This window comes from Cetorhinus maximus, chromosome 3 (assembly GCF_964194155.1).
Source record: "Cetorhinus maximus chromosome 3, sCetMax3.hap1.1, whole genome shotgun sequence".
In the NCBI taxonomy this organism is placed as follows: domain Eukaryota; kingdom Metazoa; phylum Chordata; class Chondrichthyes; order Lamniformes; family Cetorhinidae; genus Cetorhinus; species Cetorhinus maximus.
Window position 1 is genome coordinate 197,441,358 of NC_135881.1, and position 24,866 is coordinate 197,466,223.

Here is a 24,866-nt window from a genome sequence, read left to right on the forward strand (position 1 = left end):
GGGACATGGGCGTCAGTGGCAACGTGATAAGCTGATGCCTCATTGCCCCACTGCAGTCCATCTACTCTGCAGGTGGAGAGGCCATACACACAGCTCACATGCTGTCTGGGTGGGAGGGGGAAGAGGGTCAGGCGTTGAGGGCACCAGCAATGACATGTCTCTGTAAGCCTTATCTTTATAGCTGCATGTTCTAACCACTCTGGAGGGTGCTGCCCCAGAACCCTTCTGGATAATCTGCAGTGCACCAATCATGTGGCACAAAATCAAGTGGGCTATTTGTAAGACTGGAAGCATGAGAAAGATACATGAAACCCAATTGCTCTCAACCCCATCTTCTTTCTGTGCCGTTAAGCCATAATAGTAGAGAGAGGGAGAGAAGTTTGGGGCGACTGGCCACAATTCAAAGATCTCACCGACTTCAAGGAATGGGCAGGCCAGCTGGCAAGGGTGGACTCGGACAGAGCCTGCAGTGATGGAGAGGTCGGTGGGCAGCTTCCACCCAGTAAGGACCCATATATGTCACATTGAAACCTAATGATCACGTGTTTCTCCATGTCGGAGACAGCTCATGCAGCCACTTGCTCTCTCCTCTCTCACTTTCAGGTGAGAGGAGGAAGAGGACAAGGCCCAAAACAGACGAAGCCCTGTCCAGCACTCAGACAAGCCTGGAGAGGACCAAGATCATTGCGGAGAAAGAAAGTGCTCCTGTAGTGGCATCACAGCAGTCATCTGCACCCTCCACCAGCCCAGAGAGACACACCTCAGAGGCTATTAGATCTAGTTTAGGAAGGGTCTCACATCCGGCTGGTTACTGCATGGATATGTGTCCACAGCAAGAGGAGGCAGGTTTAGACAAGCTCACTAGCACTTGGAGGACCGCTGGGGAAGAGGCATCTGCGAGGCCTGAGTTAATGAGGCACCTCTCGAATCATTCGCCCACCATATGCTAGTGAGGCAGCGAGAGGTGGTGGAACATAGATTTGCAGTGCACCAATCACGAGGAACGGCAGTTGGACACCTATGGGACCTTTACTCAGGACTCTCAGGGTTCCTGGCCCTTCTGAATCCTCCTTGCCTGTGACCCCTTCAGCCTCGTACTCTGTGACCACAGAGAGAGCAGCAGCCACACAGCAAGACAGCCAAAGTAAGTTGGGGCCCTCCAGGCATTGGGTCTCCAGAGGATGGCCGCCAAGGTCATCCAAGGCAAAAGGGCCAACTGGTCAGCAGGCTGCCTCCACCCCTGCTGCAGATGTCAGGGGAGCATCTAGAAGAAGTGGTAGGGAAGGAAAAGTTAAGAAGTTTTGATTTCACGTGGTTGCACTGGTGCACTATGATTGTTAAACCTATCACACATTTGTAAGTATAGTTCACTTGCACATTAATCATGTCTGATGTGTTCTATTTGCGATAGTCCTTAAGCCTGTGCGCACTACCCCGCCCCCACTCCATGATAATCCCCAACTTCACTTTCCACGATCTGCTTTGCTATGCAATAAGATGACGGCTGACCTGATTATGGCCTTAACTCCACTTTTCTCCCTGCCCATCATAACCCTTAATTTGCTTGTAGATGGGGATGTCCGCTGATGATTGCACAGTGTTCAGCACCATTTGCGACTCCTCAAATACTGGTGCAGTTCATGTCCAAATGCAGCAAGACCTGAACAATATCCAGGCTTGGGCTGACAACTGGCAAGTAACATTCGCGCCACACAAGTGTCAGGCAATGACCATCTCCAACAAGAGAGAATCCAATCATCGCCCCTTGATGTTCAATGGCACTACCATCACTGAATCCCCCACTATCAACATCCTGGGTTACCATTGACCAGAAACTGAACTGGACTAGCCATATAAATACTGTGGCTACAAGAGTAAGTCAGAGGCCAAGAATCGTGTGACAAGTAACTCGCCTCCTGACTCCCCAAAGCCTGTCCACCTTATACAAGACACAAGTCAGGAATGTGATGGAATACTCCCCACTTGCCTGGATGAGTGATTCAATGACCCAGTCTCCACTGCTCTCTGGGGTAGAGAATTCCAAAGATTGTGGACCTTCTAAGAGAAGAAATTCCTCTGTCTTAAACGGGAGAGCTCTTATTTCAAAACAGTGCCCCCTAGTTCTAGATTCCCCACAAGGGGAAACATTCTCTCAGCATCGACTCTGGCAAGCCCCCTCAGAATCTTCTACGTTTCAATAAGATCACCTCTCATTCTTCTAAACTCAAGTGAGTGTAGGCCCAAATAGTTCAACTTTTCCTCATAAGACAACCTCTTCATCCCAGGAATCACCTAACGAACCCTCTCTCGAATGCCTCCAATGCAAATATATCCCTCCTTAAGTAAGAATACCACTATCAGCTCACCCGTCACCTTTCTCCTTTTTAGAAAAAGAGCCCCAGCCTACTCAGCCGTTCCTGGTAAGTATATCTTCTCAACTCTGGAATCATCCTTGTGAATCTTTTTTGCACCTGCTCCAGTGTCTACTTTTTTTAATGTAATATAGAGACCAGAATTGTTCTGTAGTACTCTGCAGTTGGGAAAATGTCTAAACCCTCTTGTGGTTAATGCCCAAAACTGAATTGGAAATCTATCTTTTCTTTTTTCAGAGGTCCTGCTGTGTATAACTAACACTTTCTGTCCCTTATTAAAATAGTAATATTGCGTCTGAAATATTATGGCATGGAAACTGGTTTGCAATTTTGTCCATTGTTCAGGTATAGGTCAGGCACAACACTGACAAATTTATGAGTGACTTTGCACTGCATGTGTTAATTGTTTTTATTTACCCTTTCATGGGATGTGAGCGTCACTGGCAGTGTCAACATTTCTTGCCCATCCCTAATTTTCCTTGAACTGATCAGCTTGCTAGGCCATTTCAGAGGGCAGTTAAGAGTCCACATTGCTGTGGAATTGGAGGCCATATGTAGGCCAGACCAAGGTAAGGATGGCAGATCTCCTTCCCTAAATGACATTAAACCAACCAGATGGATTTTTATGGAGATCGATGATAGTTTCATGGTCAGCATTACTGAGATTAGGTTTTAGTTCCAGGGCCTGAATTTTTAGCATGGCCCAGAAGCCGATGTGGAATCCGCTCTTGCCCGTGATTGGCTTTCGGATGCAATTTCATGCTGGCTGGCCAGTTAACTGCCGACCAGCATGAAACACACTGAGACAGGTTCAGTGCTGCTGGCGGGGTCGGGAGGAGGGCGGGCGCCGGGAAGGGTGCAGGCAGGGGATAAGGGAGTGGAAGCCCTTTCTATTAGCACCTTTATGGGCACATGCATGCAGTCAACAGCTTCCTGGATGCGGGGAAATCCTGCAATTGCAGCAAAGCCACTGGCTCGATCAGCCTGGCTGGCTTCATCGATCTGGAAATGAATGAAGGTACTGACCCTTAGGAACAGAACGTCAGTGACCAGCTTGATGCAGCTGTTGGCAGCCGATTGGGTGACACCACATAGATCTCCCACTGGCCCCTGGAAAGAACCTAAGGTGTAAAAGCTCAGGGTCACTGTCACCTTAAGTGCCACTGACATAGGGTGGCCACCTACAGTTGAGGTGATCTCTGGACCAATCATCTGGCATACGGAGTTGACAGTTTCCCCGGAGAGGTGGAGCCTTCTTTGGCACTGAACCTCAGACATGCCCAGGTAGCAGTTGCGCTGCCTGTAGACTCTGCCTTCTGGATATTGGCACCTTCTCTGGTCCCTTCTGCCTTGCATTTCCTGCTGGCCTTGCACCCCTTCTGGCTGCGCCTCTCAATCCACTGGTCCCACACTGAGATGCTGCCTGCGGGCAACTGAGTCCTCCACTTCTGAGGAGGTTCCTCAAGCAGAGTACACTATTACCATTCCTGTGCTGATGTTTCCATTGGTTTCTGCACAGGAGGGAAATATTGGCTGAGGGCCTCTGCAAATGCTAACAAAGTAGAGAGTTCTCCAGAACAACAAAAAAAACCAGAAACTGTCAATAAGCCAGCTCCAAACCATTCACAGTTAAACTCCTAACTTCTTACCTTTGCACCTGCCTGTGGGCCTTTTATCCCACCCTGGATGTAGAATCCATTAAAAACATGAAGGTCGCCTGGCCAAGTGGTCCATACGCCGAGCGTAAAAGCGCATGGGCTGCTCAAAATTTCTGTCAATTACCATTTAAATCATCTTAATTAACCCTTTAACTGGTGGCAGGCACGCTTCCGACTTGCGTCCCCCACCCCCCCAACTGAAATATCGCGAGGCGATGTGATGACATCAGGATGCCATCCTGACATTATTACGCCCATTTCATGATCAATCGGGACTCCTGCATGCCCGCAGAGTGAGCCTGCACTGCAAGCTTAAAATTCTGGTCCAGTTTTTGTTAATTGAATTGTAATTCCACCAGCTGCCATGGTGATTTGAACCCATGTCCGCAAAGCATTAGCCTGGGCCTCTGGATTACTAGCCCTGTGACATTACCACTATGCTGCCATCTCCCCTAAAGGGTCTAATACCTACTTAAGGACCCTTCTGGGAAATTTGTTTCTCATGATTGGATGATATATTTGGTCGGCCCACTTAGGATTTTTTTGCTGCCACCAACCATAGGTGAATTTTAAATAATAAAATTCTAAGAGCAGACCTCGACTCTGTGGACTTTGGCTGCAAATTTATTGGATTCTTTGTAGAGAGGTTAAATGAAATGAGAGACGAAATATAATCCAGTCACTTAAGTTTTACAAAGAGTTTCACAGTAGGTGAATCAGATCTGTTTGACTAAGATGCTCCTTGCTTATAAATCCATAAACATATCAGGGTCAGTTAAAGGAAGAAATCTGTGATTGACTTTCATCTATATAATTAAAAGTTATGTGTCTGGTCTACATCTGCAAGTAACCATTACACAATAAGTTCACTATGCTGGCTCACATGCGTTCAGTTGGAAATATCAGCCTGTCAAAAATCATTCCATTCACCAAACAGGCATGAAAAGCTACAAACCATCAATCCCTATAAAACCAAGCAATCAAATTGCTGATTTTTTTCAAAGCCAGTAGTCACAAAGCAGCCAATACTTAAAAACCAAACAATCAAGTTGCTCAAAAAATGTTGCTCCAACCTTTTATAGCAGCCATGTTGCTTTTGAGCCATTGATGTTGCATTTTTTAAATATAAAAATTACTTTAATGGGATGTGGGCATCGCTGGCTCGGCCAAAATTTATTGCCCATCCCTAATTGCCCTTGGGAATAATGTGGTGAGTTGGTGGTGTTCCCATGCATCAGCTGCATTTGTCCTAGCTGGTAGAGGTCGTGGCTTTGGAAGGTACTGTCGAAGGAGCCTTGGTGAGTTCTCACAGTACACCTTGTAGATGGTACACACTACTGCCACTGTATGTTAATGGTTGAGGGAGTGAATGTTGAAGGTGGTGGATGGGGTGCCAATCAAGCAGACTGCTTTATTTCAGATGGTGTCCAGCTTCTTGAGTGTTTTTGGAGCTACACTCATCCAGGCAAGTGGAGAGTATTCCATCACACTCCTGACTTGTGCTTTGTAGATGATGGACGTGCTTTGGGGAGTCGGGAGGTGAACCGCTGCAGGATTCCTACCTTCTGACCTGCTCTTGTAGCCACGGTATTTATATGGCTAGTCCAGTTCAGTTTATGGTCAGTGGTAACCCCCAGAATTTTGATAGTGGGGCATTCAGTGATGGCAAATCCATTGAATGTCAAGGGGTAATAGTTAGATTCTCTCTTGTTGGAGATGGTCATTGCCTGGCACTTCTGTGCTGCAAATGTTACTTGCCACTTGTCAGCCCAGGCCTGTATATTGATCAGGACTTGCTGCATTTGGGCATGGACTGCTTTATATTAAAAAAATCGTTCGTGTTTTATTCTTCAAAGGCTTTAGGGGGAAACAATTAAACAAAACTCAAAGCTTTTTACTAAGAATTTACAAAAGAATGTGCCACACTTTAGATGAAATATAAACAAACAAGCCAATGTATTTAGGCAGGACAATGCACAGATCTCTATGACTCCACTTTGGCTACAGCACAGCAACTAATCAAAAGCCAAAATAAGACCACATGGATCTTAATGTACTTCAATAGTAATCTAACTTAAAGATGCAGCATTTTATGAAGTCCTTAACAATGAAGTGATGATAAATCCAGAAGATTAAAGAAATACAGCTATAATTTAAGACAGAAGCCTGTCTAACACACAATTCCATGTTTTATTAATATTTTTGAACTGAAACTACATATTAATTTCCTTGTTCTAAAATAAGAGTCTCATAAAAGTGGTGATGATTAACAGCGATTGTTTTAGAAATGAAGTTTTCAAGTCCACCACAAAGGCTAAGCCTACTTTATCATTTTTCAGCAGTTAATAGTCGCTGCCAGTTAAGGTTTTAAATAGGATTGCCTGCTTTCCAGTGATCTTGACTCATTTTCCTTATATGCCAGGTGGTTGTGAGATTTTGACAAGTGATTGATTTAGTTTTGGAGGGTGCCTGAACTACACAAAGCACTTTTCATATTGGAAAAGACATGGCCATTTTTTTCTCTGTTTAAAGATTTATTGCTGTGCACAAAACTGCTGTAAATGGGTTTGTTTGCTATTTATTTTCCTGGAATTCAGTAATTGGTGTCATTAGCTGAAGGGTAAATTTTTACAGAAATCCCTAATGCTGTTATATTTGCTTTGTGATAGGACTAGAAATTAGATGGGTGGATTGCTATTTCCCATTTACACACCCTTCCTTTGAAATGGAGATCAAGTTCCAAGGAGAGTGGATGGAGGTCCTTGGCTGTGGGATCATGGAGCAGCAACTGGTAAACTCAGGTAATTAAATAGTGCAGAACAATTGACATAGGAGATTTTGAAGTCTTCTTTGATTATTGATTTAATGCTCTCTTTTATTCAAAAATATATTTTTGCCCTGATTTTCTTTCGACATTTTAAAATCGTTTGAAAGTTTCTGCCAAATTTACTCTGAAGAATTATTGCACATAAAAGTGGTACTTCACATAAAAACTGACATTGTAATTACATTAGGGGGCTGGTTAGCTCGGTTGGCTAGATGGTTAGTGTGTGGATCAGATTAATGCCAACAGCATGGTGTTGGATTCCCATTCCTACTGAGGTAGTTTCAGGGAATTCCTCCTTGCTCTATCCATAGTAAAAATCATGGCACTTTTCTGTGGTTCGGCAAATAATCGCCAAGGGCCTGCCTTCGGGCCGAGAATTCAAGAAGAAGAAGTAGTTACTTTATATACATTGTGCAAATACCGAAAGAAATAATTGTGTGGCGTTTAGGTAAATTCTGTTTCCTCCATCAGCAACACAGCTTACTGTGTTTTCAAGCTTTGCATCCTTTGCTGTTGGGCACAAAACATGCCCTTTTCCTAGCCTTAATATATTTATTATATGGCCATACCCCAAAACAGTTGGCATTGAAACAGCATGAGTCAAATTGTATGTATTAGATGTGAACCAATTACCAGTTACACATTATGTATGTAAGTCTTGAAATATTCAACTGCTGTGAAGGATTTCCTTTACTGTTTTAAAGACAAAGAATTTGCTCGGGAGTTAAATTTTTTGCTCCTCAAGATGAGAGATGTCAATGCTAGGAAAGGAGCTTTACCACTTTTGGCATCAAGCTTTAGCTCAATTCAGTTACAGCAGTGGTTCTCACAATGTGGTCCAGGGCCCACCGGTGGTCCGTGAGAGTCCTCTAGGTGGTCTGCGGGCTGGTCAAAAATATAGGTCACTGATGCACAATGTCACGACCAAGGCCATACAAGAAAACAGACCAGAATCCTCATTCCCTTCCTCGCATGACATCACACAACTAGATCGTCTCTCGTATGCACGGCACGAGTCATCACAAACGCAAGCAACAACAATATATTTTTATAAGCAAGATTTATGTTACTGTTACACCACACATTGCGAGATTGAATTTTCAATACTTGTGGATCTGAAAACAAAAAAGCCTGGCATGGAACCCGACATGAGACTGAAGCTGTCCAGCTTGGAACCAGACATCACCTCATTGGTGCCTTATCAAAAGCAGTGCCATTATTCCTATTAATTCCAATGAGTTCTTTTACAGTGGCAAGTGAAAGCTGGGGTATAGGACAGATAGGTAGGTCGAGGGGTCTTTTACCCTGCTTAAGTGGTCCGCAGATGAAAAGGTTTGAGAACCACTGAATTTCAGCATAGACAAAGTGCAGAGTAGAGTTCCGTTTGTTCTGCCAGAAAGATCTGTCTTAAATTCTCTTCACAAGAGCACCCTTTACAACATCTAAGTGAATTTTTCCAATTCAACTGTTAATTTTGAGGTGTGAACCCATGCCTACGAGGAATTGGGTTAAGGCAACCTGACCTGATTTCAATTAGTATCTTTATTGGCAATAGAGAGTACAGATTTTCATCTTAGTTGAATTTAAACCATCTCTCAGAACTCAGCAACTTGCATCCAATCTCACATAAAGCCTTGCCCACCTATCCTTATACTCACTTATCCTCACTTGTTTCCTGACCCCACCAGTGTGTTGACTTTAAATTTCATGTTTTTGTTTCCAAGACCCTCTAAGACCCTGCTTGTTCACCAGAGCACAGGATGTACCTGAGCTGCTCAATGCTAAATCAAGCAATTCAGTAAATTGAACAATGAGCTGTTGGAGGTCCTTTGGCTTTACTTTAGTTATTTCCCTTTCCACAACATTGAGCTAAACATTTAATCTCTAAATTGTGAAAGATAATCTGAAGGATATGAATTGGCAACATTTGGGACAGCTGTAACAGGTGAGATAAAATATTTAGGTAGGAGAGAAGACAGCAATTGTTCCCATTGGACCATGACCTCTCTGGCGGCATGAAATATTAGAGTTAATGTGTTCTGTAATAAAAGAAAGAAAGACTTGCATTTTAGTAACAGCTTTCACAAGCACTGGACATCTCAAAGCATTTTACAGCTGGTGAAGTACTTATGAAGTGTAGTCACTGTTGTAAGGTAGGAAGTGTGTCAGCCAACCGCACACAGCAAACTCCCAAAAACAGCAATGTGATGGCGACCAGATAACCTGTTTTTGTGATATTAATTGATGGATAAAGTTTGGCCAGGTCACCAGGGATAGCTCCCCTGCTATTCTTCAGAATAGTGCCATAAGATCATCCACTCAAGCAAGCAGATGGAATCGCGGTTTAATGCTTCATCCGAAAGACGGCGCTTCTGACAGTGCAGCACTCCCTCAGCACTGTACTGGAGTGTCAGCCTTGATTTTTGTGCTCAAATCCTGGAGTGAGACTTGAAGCCAGAACCTTACCAACTGAGCCATGGCTAAGACTCTCAAGCACTGAGGTTGCATGGTACATGTACCACCAGATACATATAGCAACTGTGGTTGGTTTACAAATTTCTTGCATGTGTTCTCTGCTGTCTTCTCCTTCAAGGACGGAGAAAAGAGACTTATGCGTAAGGGCATCTGTTGAATGGATGAATGGAGAGCATTTGTTGAGGGTGACTATGGGGGAGAGGCATGATATTGTATTAGCAATAAGAATGAGTGTAAATGTTGGTTGGACAGATGGAGATGTACAAGACCAAGAAGGATGGATGTACCTGCAAGGTATGTTTTGTTTGAGGAGTGGTGTGCTGCAGTATGCTTGAAAACACAGAGTGATGGGTTTAGGGGTGATACATGCATCGGGATGTAGGTGAACATGCCATTGCTCTCAACTTTCCTGTCCCGTTTATGACATTGAAACACTGCCTGCATTGGATCCAGGAGGGTAGCACCACACTCCTGCTGCTGACCTCTTGTGCTACCTCTAATCATGCCTTCTTGGTTTCCCATGTTAGTTTCTTCAACCTTTTGCTGGAAATTATATATCCCTCTAGGTCCTCACAGTTCCCTAGCAATATATTCAGGGAGGCATTGCTGTAGCCTGTAACCTTCTACCTTCCATGGCAGTGCTTCTTTGTCTTGCTTTCCCACATCCAAATACTTCAACTTAGATGTTTGAGTATCCCTTTAAACAGTGGAGTAGAAATCACTCCACACAAATTGTCCAGGTAACCCATAAGTCATATGTTAATGCAGTGTCTACATTAAAATCTAGACCATACTGTTAGCAGAACATGGAATGCATTACTGCAAGTGGCCATTGCAATGGAATCTATAAGCACATTTAAAAGGGGATTGGATATATGTTTGAAAAAGACGAATATGGAAAAAGGAAGTGAAATAAGGTTGGGGTAGATAACTCCTGTAAAAGATTGTGCTTCAGCACAGGCACAATAGGCCTAATAGCTTCCTTCGTGCTGTAATTTCTATAAATTTATAACTTAAAGCTCTTCCTTCAACTAATGGTGGAATGGAAATATGCCGTAAATCCAATAGAATAACAAGAACATATAATCAAAAGGCATTTGTTTTTAAGCGCAGCTTTTTTCTTTGTATGTAGCTTGTAAGTTGTTTTCTGTCTTTAGAATGTAACAAAGGAAACAGATCTGACTCTGAACAATTAATCATTATAAAGTCATTTTAAAAATGGGTCTAAATATTCTATTAGCCAATTTCAGCAGAGACCATATTTACGTTACAAGCTATGTTTAGTCTTGAATGCGTAGATATTGGTACAGAACTAGTTTGCCAGCTACAATTTAATAGGGTCAATTCTTTAGTATCAATATTCATAACTACTTGTGCAAAGAGTTAGTCTTTTGAAAAAAATGCAGAATCATACATTAGTTGAAATTTAAAGGCAAATAGTCTTACAAGGGGAAAAACCAAAGAGTATTTGTTTCAGCTGAAAAAAGAGAGGGAAAGGAAGTGGCAGTGAAAAATAAAGTGACCTGATGTTGATGACAAAACAGAACCTGTCGGAAAGTGATGCAGTGATGCACATCTGCTCCCCTGTTCTGTTGCTGGTAAAGTGAAGTGGTGGATCCATGAAAGATGGCTCTGTTTGGTGCTCCAAGCCCTTTCAAAGAGGATGGCATTGTACAGTGCCTAGCAGGCTGACTGCAGTGTACACTTTCTGCAGAAGATAATCTACGCACTAAGGAATATTAGACAGAATATAAAGAATAGCAAAGAATGACAAAAAGATTAATACAGAGGGAAAAAGTACGAGAGAAAGCTAGCTAGAAATATAAATTCGGACAGTAAGAGTTTCTATAGATACTTAAATAAGAAAAGAGTTAACAAAGTGAGCGTTAGTCCTATAGAAAGTGAGCCTGGGGAATTAACAGTGGAAAATAAGGAGATGACAGATGAATTGAGCAAATATTTTGCATCGGTCTTCACTATAGAGGTTAGAAGTAACATTCCAGAAATAGCTGTAAATCAGGAATTGGAAGGGAGAGAAGAACTGAGGAAAATTACAATCACGAGGAAAGTGGTACTTAGCAAACTGTTGGAACTGCGGGCTGACAAATTCCTGGGTCCTGATAGACTTAATTCTATGATCTTAAAAGAAGTGGCTAGTGAGATAGTTGATGTGTTGGTTTTAATTTTCCAAAATTCCCTGGATTCAGGGAAGGTGCCATTGGATTGGAAAATAGCAACTGTAACTCCTTTATTCAAAAAGGGAGGGAGACAGAAAGCAGGACGCTACAAGCCATTTAGCTTAACATCTGTCATAGGGGAAATGTTGGAAGCTATAATTAAAGATGTTATGGCAGGGCACTTAGAAAAATTCAAGGCAATCAGGCAGAGTCAACAGGGTTTTGTGAAAGGAAAATCACATTTAACTAATTTATTGGAGTTCTTTGAATGAGTCACATGTGCTGCGGATAAAGGGGAACTGGTGTATGTACTGTACTTAGATTTCCAGAAGGTATTTGATAAGGTGCCACATCAGAGATTATTGCAGAAAATAAAAGCTCATGGTGTAGGGGGTAACATATTGGCATGGATAGAAGATTGGCTAGCTAATAGGAAACAGAGGGTAGTCGTAAATGTGTCTTTTTCTAGTTGGCAGGATGTAACTAGTGGTGTGCCACAGGGATCAGTGCTGGACCCTCAACTTTTTGCAATTTATATAAATGACTTGGATGAAGAGATCGAAGGTATGGTTGCTAAATTTGCTGATGATGCAAAGATAGGTAGGAATGTAAGTTGTGAAAAGGACATGAGGAGATTACAAGGGGAAAATAGATAGGCTAATGGAGTGGGCAAAGATCTGGCAAATGGAGTATAAGGTAGGAAAATGTGAAATTGTCCATTTTGGCAAGAGGAATAAAAAAGAAGCATAATATCTAAATGCTGAGAAATTGCAGAGTTTTGAGATTCAGAGGGACCTGGGTGTCCTAGTGCATGAATCACAAAAGGCTAGTATGCTGGTACAGGACGTAATTATGAAAGCTAATAGAATGTTATTGTTTATTGTGAGGGGAATTGAATATAAAAGTAGGGAGGTTATGCTTCAGTTGTACAGGACACTAGTGAGACCACATCTGGAATACTGTACAGTATTGGCCTCCTAATTTAAGGAAGGATGTAAATGCATTAGAAGCAGTTCAGAAAAGGTTTACCAAATTAATACCAGGAATGTGCAGGTTGTCAAATGAGGTAAGATTGGATAGGCTACGTTTATATCCGCTGGAATTTAGAAGACTTAAGTAGCGATTTGATTGAAACATGTAAGATCCTGAAGGGTCTTGACATGGTGGATGTGGGGAGGATGTTTCCTCTTATGAGAGAATCTAGAACTAGGAGTCACTGTTTAAAAATAAGAGGTCGCCCATTTCAGACAGAGACGAGAAGGATTTTTTCTCTCTCAGAGATTAGTGAGCCTTTGGGACTCCTTTCCTCAAAAGGCAAGGGAAACAGAGTCTTTCGATGTTTTCAAGGCAGAGATAGACAGATTTTTGATAAACAATGGGGTGAAAGGTTACTAGGGGTAGGCAGATCAGCCATGATCTTATTGAATGGCAGAGCAGGCTCAAAGGGTCAAGTGGCCTACTCCTGCCCCTAGTTTGTACGTTCCTAAGACTGTCGAACTTTACCATGTATTGGTGAGGCAGTCAAAATTACATGCCACAAGTATTGGCTGTCAATGTATTCCATATTTATGGCTCACAGATGCCAGCCCCATAGTACCTTTCAACTTTTTCATTGCATCTTGTGCATTACATGACACAGCAGGAAACTTCAAGTTGCAACATACAGTTGAAAACCTTGCTGAGCACACACCATAGCAAGTCATTATAATACAACTTGACTGCATTAATCACTGACACAAAGTTAGCCTGCATGTTGAGCACATGTCAGTCACTGCATATGTGCTGCTTTCACTTCCAAAAACTCGACTACTTTTCTGCTTCCACAACAGTGATGGCCCATAGTTCAAGAATACAATCCCAACAGGGAGAAAGGTCTCTGGTAAATTAGTGAAGGTGAAGGCACACCTCCTCCTTATCTCAAGGATCTCTAGCAGCGTCTATAGCTCTGAAAATATGGGTAATCTGGAACCGTATGCCTTGAGTGCAGGTGACCTCTGCTCATTCCTCTGCCACTGCTTCTCATCCTCAAAATGCCATGTCCATACTGCCTACTGGACATACTTAAATAGAGCATTACACATCTTTCAATGGTAACAGTTGAAAAAGAAAAATCAAAAAAATGCAAAAGAAAAAGTGAAAACAAAATAATGTAGCAAAACAACCCAAAGAGCCCAAGAAAATCTTAGCCACACCCAAAATAAGTCAACACACTTTTTTAAAAAGTCACTCTCAGAGGCCAGAAAATTAAATTAAAAATACCCCAGGTGTTTACTACGTTAGAAGAATTGCAAAACTATTTTGGAGCAAAACATATAAAATGATATGTAGGAAACCCCACCTTCATCAACAAGATTGTAGAATCTTTACTGACTGTGTGCTGCTGTTGAGGACACAAACTCAGTCAAGCTTCAGCAACACAGTACAGTTGTAAAGCTCCAGTGTGTGCAATCTCAGTACTCTAGGTCTCAATAACTTCTGACCCCTCTTCATTACATTTGTGCACATTGGCAGCTGGCACACTGCATTGCAAGGTTTACATAATAGTATTTGACGCAGAAGTTATCAACATCAGAAATAGTACATCCCTACTTGTTTACTTGTGCAGTTGACCTGTAATTAAGCTGGTGTCTTCTACAACATCTGAGCATTTAACTCTAAGGTAATATTTGTCCACAGACTTGTTCTGGAAGGTAAACCTGCCAGTCTCAGCAAAATTGCCTGGAATGAAAATTGGTTGGCAGAAATCATCCTGTTGATGGTATTGACATCCTCCACGGGTTGCACTATTTTACATTCTCAGCAAAGTGTGGCTTAAATGGAATAGAATGTTGAGGATAAAATGGAAAGCTAAAACTGAATTGAAATTTGTATATGACTGGAAAGTTGGCAGCACAACTTTACACATGTTCAGTGGATAATAATGGCATTGCTGATTTGAAATGGATTGCAGCTGCGTCTTAAGACTAAAATTGGAGCGGGGGTATGTTCAGGGAAGGAAGATTAATTTGTTAGAGAAATGTTGTACGTTGCGTTCATGTAGACTACTATCCACTATAAAATGAAATTTTCATCATGTACAACCTACATAGCAGAAGCATGTTAAAATATTTATTGGTTTTACAGGTCATAAAACACAGTATCTAAAGACAAGTGACAGCATGGATTCTTAACCCTTCAACGGGTCCAGGCTTTGTGGGTATATAACCAAAGCCTTAAAAAAATCTTTAATAACTTGTGATATATTAGCTAACAGAAGAATCTTTTTAATAATACCTTCTAGGCAGTTTTACTAATTAAATTATTAAATATTCCTTAAATGTCTCATTTGCAGAGTTTTCATTCAAATTTCTGATGAAAGGATATATTTTAGAGATAGGTGATGCTTGCCCTATAATTGATCGTCTTTATGTCTGCCAAATTAATTCTGAAAGATATTTTAGTGTATTTTTAATTGTTGGTAATATACCTCATGAACAGATGTGCCAAACAATACATTTTTGTGTACACTCAGCAAATTTAAAACCCTCCTGAATCTCTCTGATTGAAATGCTGGTGCTTTAGCTATTAAAATGAATTAACATTTTCACATAGGACATGTTTATATTTAACAGGCAGTAATTAAAATTAAAGCAGGTTTGAAAAATGACTTAAATGTACTATTTGATTAATCCACTGAGCGCACCAGAAGTACTGTGCATTGTGGGCAAGTGCTTCCAGCAATACATCTGGTGCTCAGAGAATGCTGAGTTTGATAATAGAGTATAATAGTTGTTCATACATGTCCATTAAACACTACGAAAATCCCATTTTATAACTACACGCACTTTATGTTTAGCAAGTCACTTATATTCAATCAAAAAAAACAAATTGTTTAAATTTTCACGATGAAACTGTCAGTAAAAAAAGAAACATGTTTAAGAAATGACTCCAATCCTACCCTTTTTCACAATAGTGGAAACTGTCAGTACATTTTAAGGTACATTCAAACCATAAATTACTTAAAATACAATATTATTGGCAATTTAAGCAATTTAAACACTGTAAATAGGGCACATGTTAAAAAGCATTGACATTCTAAAGCTACAAAAGTGAATTGCAATGCTGATGTAATCTTTTGTTGTTATAAGGCACCATGAATGAACAGGGTGATGATAACTGAGATACACTGGCCCTGAAAACATATCGTAGAGGTTGGTGGAACCCCCAACAGAAATAGCCTGAGACCTGTGGAAATTCCACAGAATTTCAAGGTCATTATTGAGAGAGCTGTGCCTGACTGGTGACCGGGGGGCTGTTGTTGGGGGAGTGGCGGAGGCAGTGGTCTTGGAGCTGCCACCAGGTGCCTCAACTGGGAAAGTGTTCCATTTCAACAGCAGAAGAGCTTAGGCAGGAACAGTCATGGCTGATATTAAGGAGGTGCACAAACAATTTTTTTTTAGTGAAATTGGAACTTTGATATCAAAGTTACTAGTGTTTACCTCTTTCACACATTTCACTTTGTTACAAAAATAAAAAGGCATTGTTTCTATTTAATATAAAGATTTATTCAGTTGTTTAATTATGTTCTGTTCGTAAGCAAGTTTTTTGTTTTAGCTGCAGGAGAATGAATAACTATGATGGAGTAATACAGATTAAAGTTGTGGGTTGAGCCTGAATGTGTACAGCATTGTATGACTCGTATCACAGTACTATCAGCAACTATATGGTAGCAGAGCAGGAATGTTTACATGGATAGTATTCATTATACCTCAAGGTTTATAGTGTATAATCTTCCTGTAATTTCCTTACGAAAACAACCAGATAGTACTGTAAATTAGTTTTTAATGCCACATGCTTACAAACCCCGAGTGACTCATGCCATACTGTATGTACTATAATTATGACACCTAACACAAAGCAATAAGAAAACCAGCACCATTGTATGGTAGAGTATGGCTTCATATTCATGTTTTACCTACACTGAGTTCATAATCTTCACCATGTTGCTGTGGGAAAGGACTCTGCGAAGGCCAAATACTTCCTCAAAAGCAGAAACAAAAGATCTAAGTGAGCGTCATTAATAGGGCACTCTAATTCACTTTCACACAGCCAGTTCAGAGCAGCATTGGTGGTGGCCCAGCTACCTTTGTGTTGAGTTGATGCATGATATTGAGAGTACATGGAAAGAGCTGAAGGTCCCATGGTGCTATTTAAAAATATGCTGTTGAATAAAAATGACAAAATGAAGCATATTTTCAAAAATAGTAATTCAATCAAGCAGATACCTTGTTCAAAAAGAGCAAGAGAACCACATTGCATTTTAAACTTATTTTTTGGCAGGCTGTAAATCCTTTAAAGCTTTATGGTGTCATTAGACAACTGTCTTTGTCTTGCTGTCCACTCACACTACCCATGGAACGCTGTTGCTTGCTGAGAGTCATTAGTAAACAATGGTACAAACTGTGTTTTCAGAAACGAGGATTCGCCGCCAATATCCCAGTTATTGCTTGAGGCTAATACCTATCTTATAATTTTACATTACAACACTTCAAAAGACATTAGTCACAACTTTAATGGAAATACAATAATCTCAATGAGAAGGCATTGCTGCTCGAAGAGCTGAGAATTAGGAAGTGGTTTTTCAGTGCTCTTCTAGAGCCAGTAGCGATGGTGACAAATATTAGCAGTCAGCACTTTTTAAAGCTACAAGCACAGATCAACAATGTTGTCGTTCACATTGTGACCTGTGTAGAACCTCACCCCATGTTGCAGGTGTTACACAGCCAGCAAACAAGGAAAAAATTACATTTTAATGAATTTATTCTGTTCTACAGTGAGTTTACGTACTTGCTCAGGACATGGAATAAATACATGTTACGTTACAGATAGTGCAGCTCTTGCAAGTACATATATGGAGAACTTTGTACAATCCCCTTCCTTTTTACAGGTTGGTTCTGTACCTGCAGAAATGCCAGCGACAACAATCTCAATTTCAGTGACAACACTATAATGCCAATGTGCTGGCACTGCTGCAAAATTGGTTTGATCATAGACCTAGGCTCATTCCTAGCCAGGGGTATAGAAAGAACAAAAAAGGAGGAAAGCTATTGTTGGATACTGGATTGTATTTGTGCCAGGTACTTGTGGGGACCGTTCCCTCTGTGACACCCTGGTCCACTCCTCCATCACCCCCAACTCCTCATCCCCTTCCCACGGCACCTTCCCACACAATCACAGAAGTTGCAACACCTGCCCCTTTACCTCCTCCCTCCTCACTGTCCAAGGCCCAAGCACACCTTTCAGGTGAAGCAGCGCTTCACTTGCACCTCCTTCAATTTGGCCTACTGCATTCGCTTTTCCCAATGCAGTCTGCTCTATATTGGGGAGACTAAATGCAGACAGGGTGACCGCTTTATGGAACACCTTTGCTTAGTCCACAAGCATGACCCAGACCTTCCTGTCGCTTGCCATTTCAACACACCACCCTGCTCTCATGCCCACCGGTCTGTCCTTGGCCTGCTTCAGTGTTTCAGTGAAGCCCAATGCAAACTGGAGAAACAGCACCTCATCTTCTGATTAGGCACTTTACAGACTTAAAATTGAGTTCAGCAACTTCAGACCATGAACTCTCTCCTCCCTCTTGACTCCTTTTTTAATCCATTATTTATTTATTATAATTAATTATTTATTCATTTTTTTTATCCTTTTCCCCAACCTCCTCCTCTCCCTCCCCCCTCCTCCCCCCACAGGGCCATCTGTTGCTTGATTTTATGTTTTGCTTCAACAAGTGCTGACCTTTATTCTGCTATTAACACTTTCTGCTATCTTACCTTTATGCGACTCTCAGCACCTTCTTTACTCTTCACCACTGCCATTAACACTCCCTTTGTCTTGTGCCCATGACATCTTTAGTCAAGCTCCCCTTAGCTGTCATCTATCCCTGACGTTCTATCTCCTTTCACCTGCTCCATCCCCTCTTAAACAGTATAAAATCCATCATATTTCTACTTCTCTTTAGCTCTGAAGAAGTCATACCGACTTGAAACGTTAACTCTGTTTCTCTCTCCACAGATGCTGCCAGACCTGCTGAGGTTTACCAGCATTTTCTGTTTTATTATTATTGGAAATTATTTTTTTAATTTCAAAGGAAAACTGCAGAAAAGCACCTGAAAGAATACATGTTAAAATCAAATAAATTAATCAGCCAGGTACTGAAGGTTTCTTTGTCAATACATTTCAGTGCTGATTATACTTTATAAATTATCTAAAAAGGAAAGTAAAAAAGAATGATGATCTGTGCATTTCTAATTCTGATTATTGTAAAATAAAACTTGAGAAGTATATTTCTATTTCTTAACTTCTACTTTACAATATTCAGAGCAAGAAGTGTACTGTACCCAACTTATTTTCAATTCACACTATTCCAAAAAGCTCAAATTTTGTTTGAGAAAAATGTTATTTTGTGCAGAAATACTATTTAAATCCTTCATGTGTTAAGGAACCCCATGAAAGTTCTTTTGACAGATTTTGACAGATCACATTAGTCCATAATTTGAAAAATATTTTAATATTCCAAAATGGAAGTAGTTAATAATTTGGAGAGTAGTTTATTTTTCTGTTGTGAATTTTATGTCAACAGGCCTGACTTACTGATTTCTGTATTGGAAGGTAATTTCCCCTGACATCCATTGTTAGTAAAGTTTATTAACCTCAGGAAACAGTGGCCAGTGGGTATAATTTCAGAATTTTATTAATTTCAGAAAACAGTATGACTTCACAGCCCACCTCTTGTGTTGCAATGTTTTTAATCACAGGTAGGGTTAGGTTCAGTGGGTAGTTCAATACATTATTAGTTTGGCAGATATCTCAGCTCACTGCTTGCAGTAGAACCTCGCCAGTACAAAACTGACAATTATGACATCCCAGCCTGAGGACAATTAAGCCTCATTTATACGCACCAGCAGGCTGTGAATGCCTCCTGTGAGCCAATGCTGGGTCAAACTTGTAAGGAATCTATAACTATCTATGGCTACAGCTTCAGTTCCACAGATCAGGAGCTGTATGTGTAAAAGAGTTAAGATGTATGCTTGAAGGATTACAACAGCTGATTAACCTGAAGGAATACAACAGCTGATGAACCTGCAATTCCTTTTTCCCCGACAAATATATTCTGATAATGCAAAATCTCTGACCACCTGTCTACGTGTGCAGCAGTGAATACAGAACACACAATATTAAAGTGTCAGTTAGTTTTAATAGCTTTATATCCCATTGTAATGTAGAGTTGCATCTAGAACAACAGGTCCTAAGCAATTGCCAGTCTGGCCATGATTTCCTTATGTTGGTGAAGGATCATAGCTAAATTGATCCATAAACGAAATGTGAAAACTTCTTGGGAGGATCTTTGGGCCAAATTCTGTCTGTGGAAAAGAGGAAAGGCAACCTGCTCTTACTCCACTGCCAATAATACTCATGCCCAGCTGTTGAGAGGCACATGGGAACAGCCTCGTGCAGATGCGGGGATAGATTTTAGCCTTGGGCATGGAGTGGGTGAAGTGCTCACAATGCTCGGTCAAAGCCCCAGTGGAGAAGCCCGGGACGTTTTGAGGCCTGAAGTCTTATTTCCATGACCCTGGTGAGCTATGAGGACTGTTAGGGTGCTTGCTCGAGGTTGCTAGCTGCTGCTGACATGAGTCCTGGGACTGAGGTTGAGAGGGTGTGTGTGGGTTGCAGCAAACCAGATATTGTTTGTGGGGCCAAGAGGAACTTACCTATTTTAGAGTGGTCTCTTTAAGGACTGTTGGCAGTGCACTATTCACGCTCCACCCTTTGATACCTCAAAATTGCACTGTGGTTTTGAACCCCAATTCACAAACTGAGAACTGGCTCCTGCCTGAAAAAGTGGGCATTGGCTGCTTGCCTGCATAAATTCCTGAGGAAAATGATAGCAGTCATGACAAGAATGTAACAATAAATGATGCACTGCTAAGTTTAGCATGTGTTATGAACTTGATAGAGACCAGTAACGTGTTTACTTTTTTTTACAATCTGAAAACCCAGGTATTTACTAATGGAATGGAACCACAAGGTTCATGGTTTAAAAGAAAATAATTTTATTATACAAAAACCAAAGAACGTGAATACTAATAACTACACTCTGTTAAATGGTCAGTTAGGTTAAAGATATTAGAAGTACAATTAACACACTGGGCGGAATTATCTATTCTGGGGACTAAGTGCAGTGGTGAACGGGAAATTCAGCGTGATTCCCACTGGTGGCGGGTCGGCTGAACATATGCGATCTTAAGCTTTTCAGCTCATTTATTATGCACATGTTGGGGATGCAGAGACAGGCAAGGGAACATCGGGCAAAATTGTCAGAAGCCATCAACAGACTGGAATGAAGGCTGGAGGAGTCTGTCCACGTTCTGTCTGATTTCATTCCACAGTGGCCATATGTTACCAAGGCTACTATGCCTTCCAAGGATGGCCCCATCGTTAGGGCATAAAGTGACTTATGCTACTTCCATGATCATTGTTAGATTTCTGACCTTTCCTTATATGTTCACTTAGAGAATGAACGTGCTGTTGAATCCCCTGCATCAAAGGCGGAGGAGAACTTTGATTGTGAAAACTTGACTTCACCTTATTCCTCCTGGAATCTTGTAGCTATGAGGTTGTCACAGGCACATCTGCCACGCCGGGCATGCTAGATGCTTCGTGCCCATGCAATGGCATCCTCATTTGGCTTGTCTGAACCCTTGTTCTGTTCCCCTTCCAAGTCCCCCTCATCTGAGGAGACGTCATGCTCCTCAATGTCTCCCTCTGGCAGTGTATCTCCCCCTTTGCAGTGTAAGGTTGTGCAGGGCGCAGCAAACAAAGAAGATGCAGGACCTTTCTGTGGTGATTATTGGAGAGCTCTGCCTGAGCAGTCTAAACATTGGAAATGCATCTTTAGGAAGCCAATAGTTTGCTTTCTTAAGGACCTTGTGGCAGAATGTGCAGCATTGTGTGTCTCCTCAGTTGCACTCTGTGGCCGACAAACGGGATTAGCCATGTCTTCTGGGGGTATTCCTTGTCAACGAGGAGCCAACCTTTTAAGTGCTGAGGTCCCTCAAATATCTGTGGCACCTGCAAGTGACTCAAAATATAAGAGTTATGAGAGCTACCTGCGTACCTAGCACAACATGCTGGATCTGCTTTCGGCGATCACAAAATAGCTGAACGTTCAGAGAGTTACCGGCTGCTGCCAGGGATCTTTCAAAGGCCACAGCCTTTGATGCAGGGGATTCAACACCACGTTCATTCTCTGAGTGAACACATAAGGAAAGGTCAGAAATCTAACAATGATCATGGAAGTAGCATAATGCATCTGGCCGATAATGCCCTGGTCTTGCGAGGAACCTGAGATTGCAGCAAATCCCACAGTTCTGGCAGCTTGGCTTGCTTCATCCATGCGGAACTGCACATAATGGTGAAATTTATTGAGAAGGACATCAGTCACATCCCTTATGCAAATGTGTGTCACTGATTGTGAGATTCCACAAAAGCCTCCAGTGCAACACTGGATGGAACCGCTGACCAAAAAGTTCAGTGCAGTGGTAACTTTCAAAGCAACCGGCATGGGATGCCCTCTAAGTTCTTGTGGGATGAGTTCCTCATGCAGAAGGTGGCAAATGTCAGATGTCACATCCATGGACTAGCGAAGGCACCTGTGGCACTGTCTTTCGCTCATCTCCATGTATGAGCTGCATCTTCTGTAGACCCTTGGTCACGCCAAATATCCTAATGGATTTTGCTCCACCTGGAGCCCCGCTGACTCTTCCCAGATCTGTGCCAATCGGCGAAGGCTCTTCTTCTCCTCATTCTAATCATAGCTAACAAGGCAGCGTTGCCTGCAGCCTGCATTCTTCACTCCTGCTTGTATCTGTGAACAGATATATTTGAGCAATCAATGGTACTTCCCCTTGAATAGTCTCCTTCCATATCCAAGGCAGGAATCTAGTCTCTACACCTGGACCTGTCCTCAGCCTGTACATGGCATTCCTAGGCCACCCCTTGCAGGATGATAACATCCTGGAGGATGACAGGCAGCTAAGCATCCCTCTCAGACGTGACTGCGCATTCACAACGAGGTTCTTAATTAGACTCAATATACCCAAGTGCTATAACCCTTAATCAGGATATTATTATTTGCCTCCAGTAGCCTAGAAAATAACTATCGATACCCAACGTTTGTACTTACTGTCAGCATGGTGCCTTAAATGCCATGACCAGTACACTGGGAACATTGAGGCTTTTTTTTATTCATTCATGGGATGTGGGTGTCACTGACTAGGCCAGCATTTACTGCCCATCCCTAATTGCCCTTGAGAAGGTGGTGGTGAGCTGCCATCTTGAACCGCTGCAGTCCATGTGGTGTTGGTACACCCAGAGTGCTTAGGGAGGGAGTTCCAGGAATTTGACCCAACAACAGTGAAGGAACGGGTCCATTTTGCTTCTGTGCAGCAGCCGTGGCCCTTGATTGTTTGACCCTACATCCCTTTTCACCTGGCTTTGTAAGGATCAGATGCCACTTAAGACGGAATGCACAATGGCACCTAAACTTAATGGATTCTTGCTTGAATATGCACCATTAATAATGGAGCCAAGCTCATTCATTGTGCAATAGACCCTTGAGTCCAGCACTTGGCTGACTCATGCTCTCCGTGGTTTGAGCAGGAAAATTATAGGGTGCCCCTTCAATTGGCCCAAAATTGTTTTGCTGAATTCCCACACGCCCAGAGACCCCTCCCCTATCAATTTTTTTCAAGCTTGTTTTTCAAACTGCATCACTTTTCAGTGATTGCAAAAATGGTGCTCTTAACTTCTGTAGGTAGGACCAACCTCCCCCTAACACCCACCAAGTTACCCCATCCTCCTCCATAGTCACCGCCTTCTAATTCCCATTCCTCTTGTCACTATCTAGCCTCCCCCGTTACCCTTAACCCTATCAGTGTTCATGTCGATATTCTTGTTCAACCCCCTGAACACTTCAATGTTGATGCCCCATGCCGTTTGGCAACCTGACCCCTCCCCTTCTCGAGGGCACATGCACCCTGACTTTTCAGGACTCCAGCATGAGACTATCCAATTCCTCCCTATAACTTTTCAGCTACCAACATACAGGATCCAGATGCCTCCACTGAAAGTAACTGTGCCCTTTGTCTCATAATACCATGACTCGAACCTTCAGGACCAAATGTCTTAGATGACCGACCATACCTAGACACCATGCTGTACCCCCCGACATTAGAACCAGGAGAGTTCTGACTCTCTGACCCCAAGAATGGCCTCAGCCCCAGGACAGTCTGATATATGACACGGACAGCATGGCCTCAGTCCCAGGACAGTCTCTAACTCTTCCATGGATAGTCTTTTAACTCTTGCCCCCAGGCAGTCTTTCACTCTTCCATTCTGTTCCTTGACTACCCCTTAGTCCTGTCTCCATCTCACCGCTCCTCTGTCGTGTTCCCCTGCCGTCCTGCCTCCATTTCACCCCTTCCCTCTTGTATTCCCCTCAATCCTACCTCTGCCTCACTGCTCCCCTTTTGTGTTCTCCTCTCACCCCACCCCCCCCCACCCCTCCACGCCCCCAACCCCCCCACCTCCCACCCAGTCCTACTTCTGTCTCTCTCCTCCCTGTGGGTCATGCCTCCCATGCCCTGCCCTGGCGCAGCTAGTGCTACAGGCACCCAATATTTCGCAGTTGCGGTCTTATAGGAAGGCAAAAGCAGCATCTACTAACCTCCAAGTCAGTGATGAACTGAAGCTCACCAGGTGCACACCACTTACGTACAATCATAAAACAGACCGTTCTAATTATCTGCTGGTGGGACACTTAATTTAGAAGGGAAATGTAATTCCAGCGAGTTGGCCTTTTAATGAGTATTCATGAGATGCAAATGTGGTTCCCGACATAGCTAAGCGGGAAACTCAACCCACCTTTAACCTGCCATCAAAGCTGAGAGAAAAATATCTAAACTGACTTTTTCATTCATGCCAAATTTCGTGCCCCACCACCATGATTCCTGCTGCTGGTGGGAGTGGAAATTTGTACCCAGTTATTTATACTTTAAATGAACTTCTTAAGCCTGCACACAGAATTTCAACTGAATTCTGCTTGAAAGAGTACATTGACAACTTCGATTTCAATGAAAAAAAAAGAAGAATGGCTTTCTTTCCTTCCACAGTTCATGGAAAAAGGAAAAGGCAGCGAAGCAGTGTTAATGGGCAACCTATACACTATCACTCATTTTGTTCTTCCATCCAAGATAAATGTAATGTCCAGTGCCTATAACTACATTCCCAGATGGCTATGTTTATCTTCTCTCTACTC

At 42.3% G+C, this 24,866-nt stretch overlaps 1 protein-coding gene across 9 annotated transcripts in view; it reads left to right on the plus strand.

Moving 5' to 3' along the window:
* The window catches only part of fars2 (phenylalanyl-tRNA synthetase 2, mitochondrial), a 493,023-nt gene that overhangs the window by 166,610 nt on the left and 301,547 nt on the right, over positions 1-24,866 (plus strand). For 8 of the 9 annotated variants that reach the window (XM_078539571.1, XM_078539574.1, XM_078539567.1 and 5 more), the window contains one exon: positions 6,700-6,831. The exons of the other annotated variant lie outside the window; for it this stretch is intronic. In XM_078539571.1, the coding sequence (XP_078395697.1) occupies positions 6,700-6,831 (132 nt within the window). The remainder of the gene's footprint in view (positions 1-6,699; positions 6,832-24,866) is intronic. 9 annotated transcript variants of the gene reach the window in all.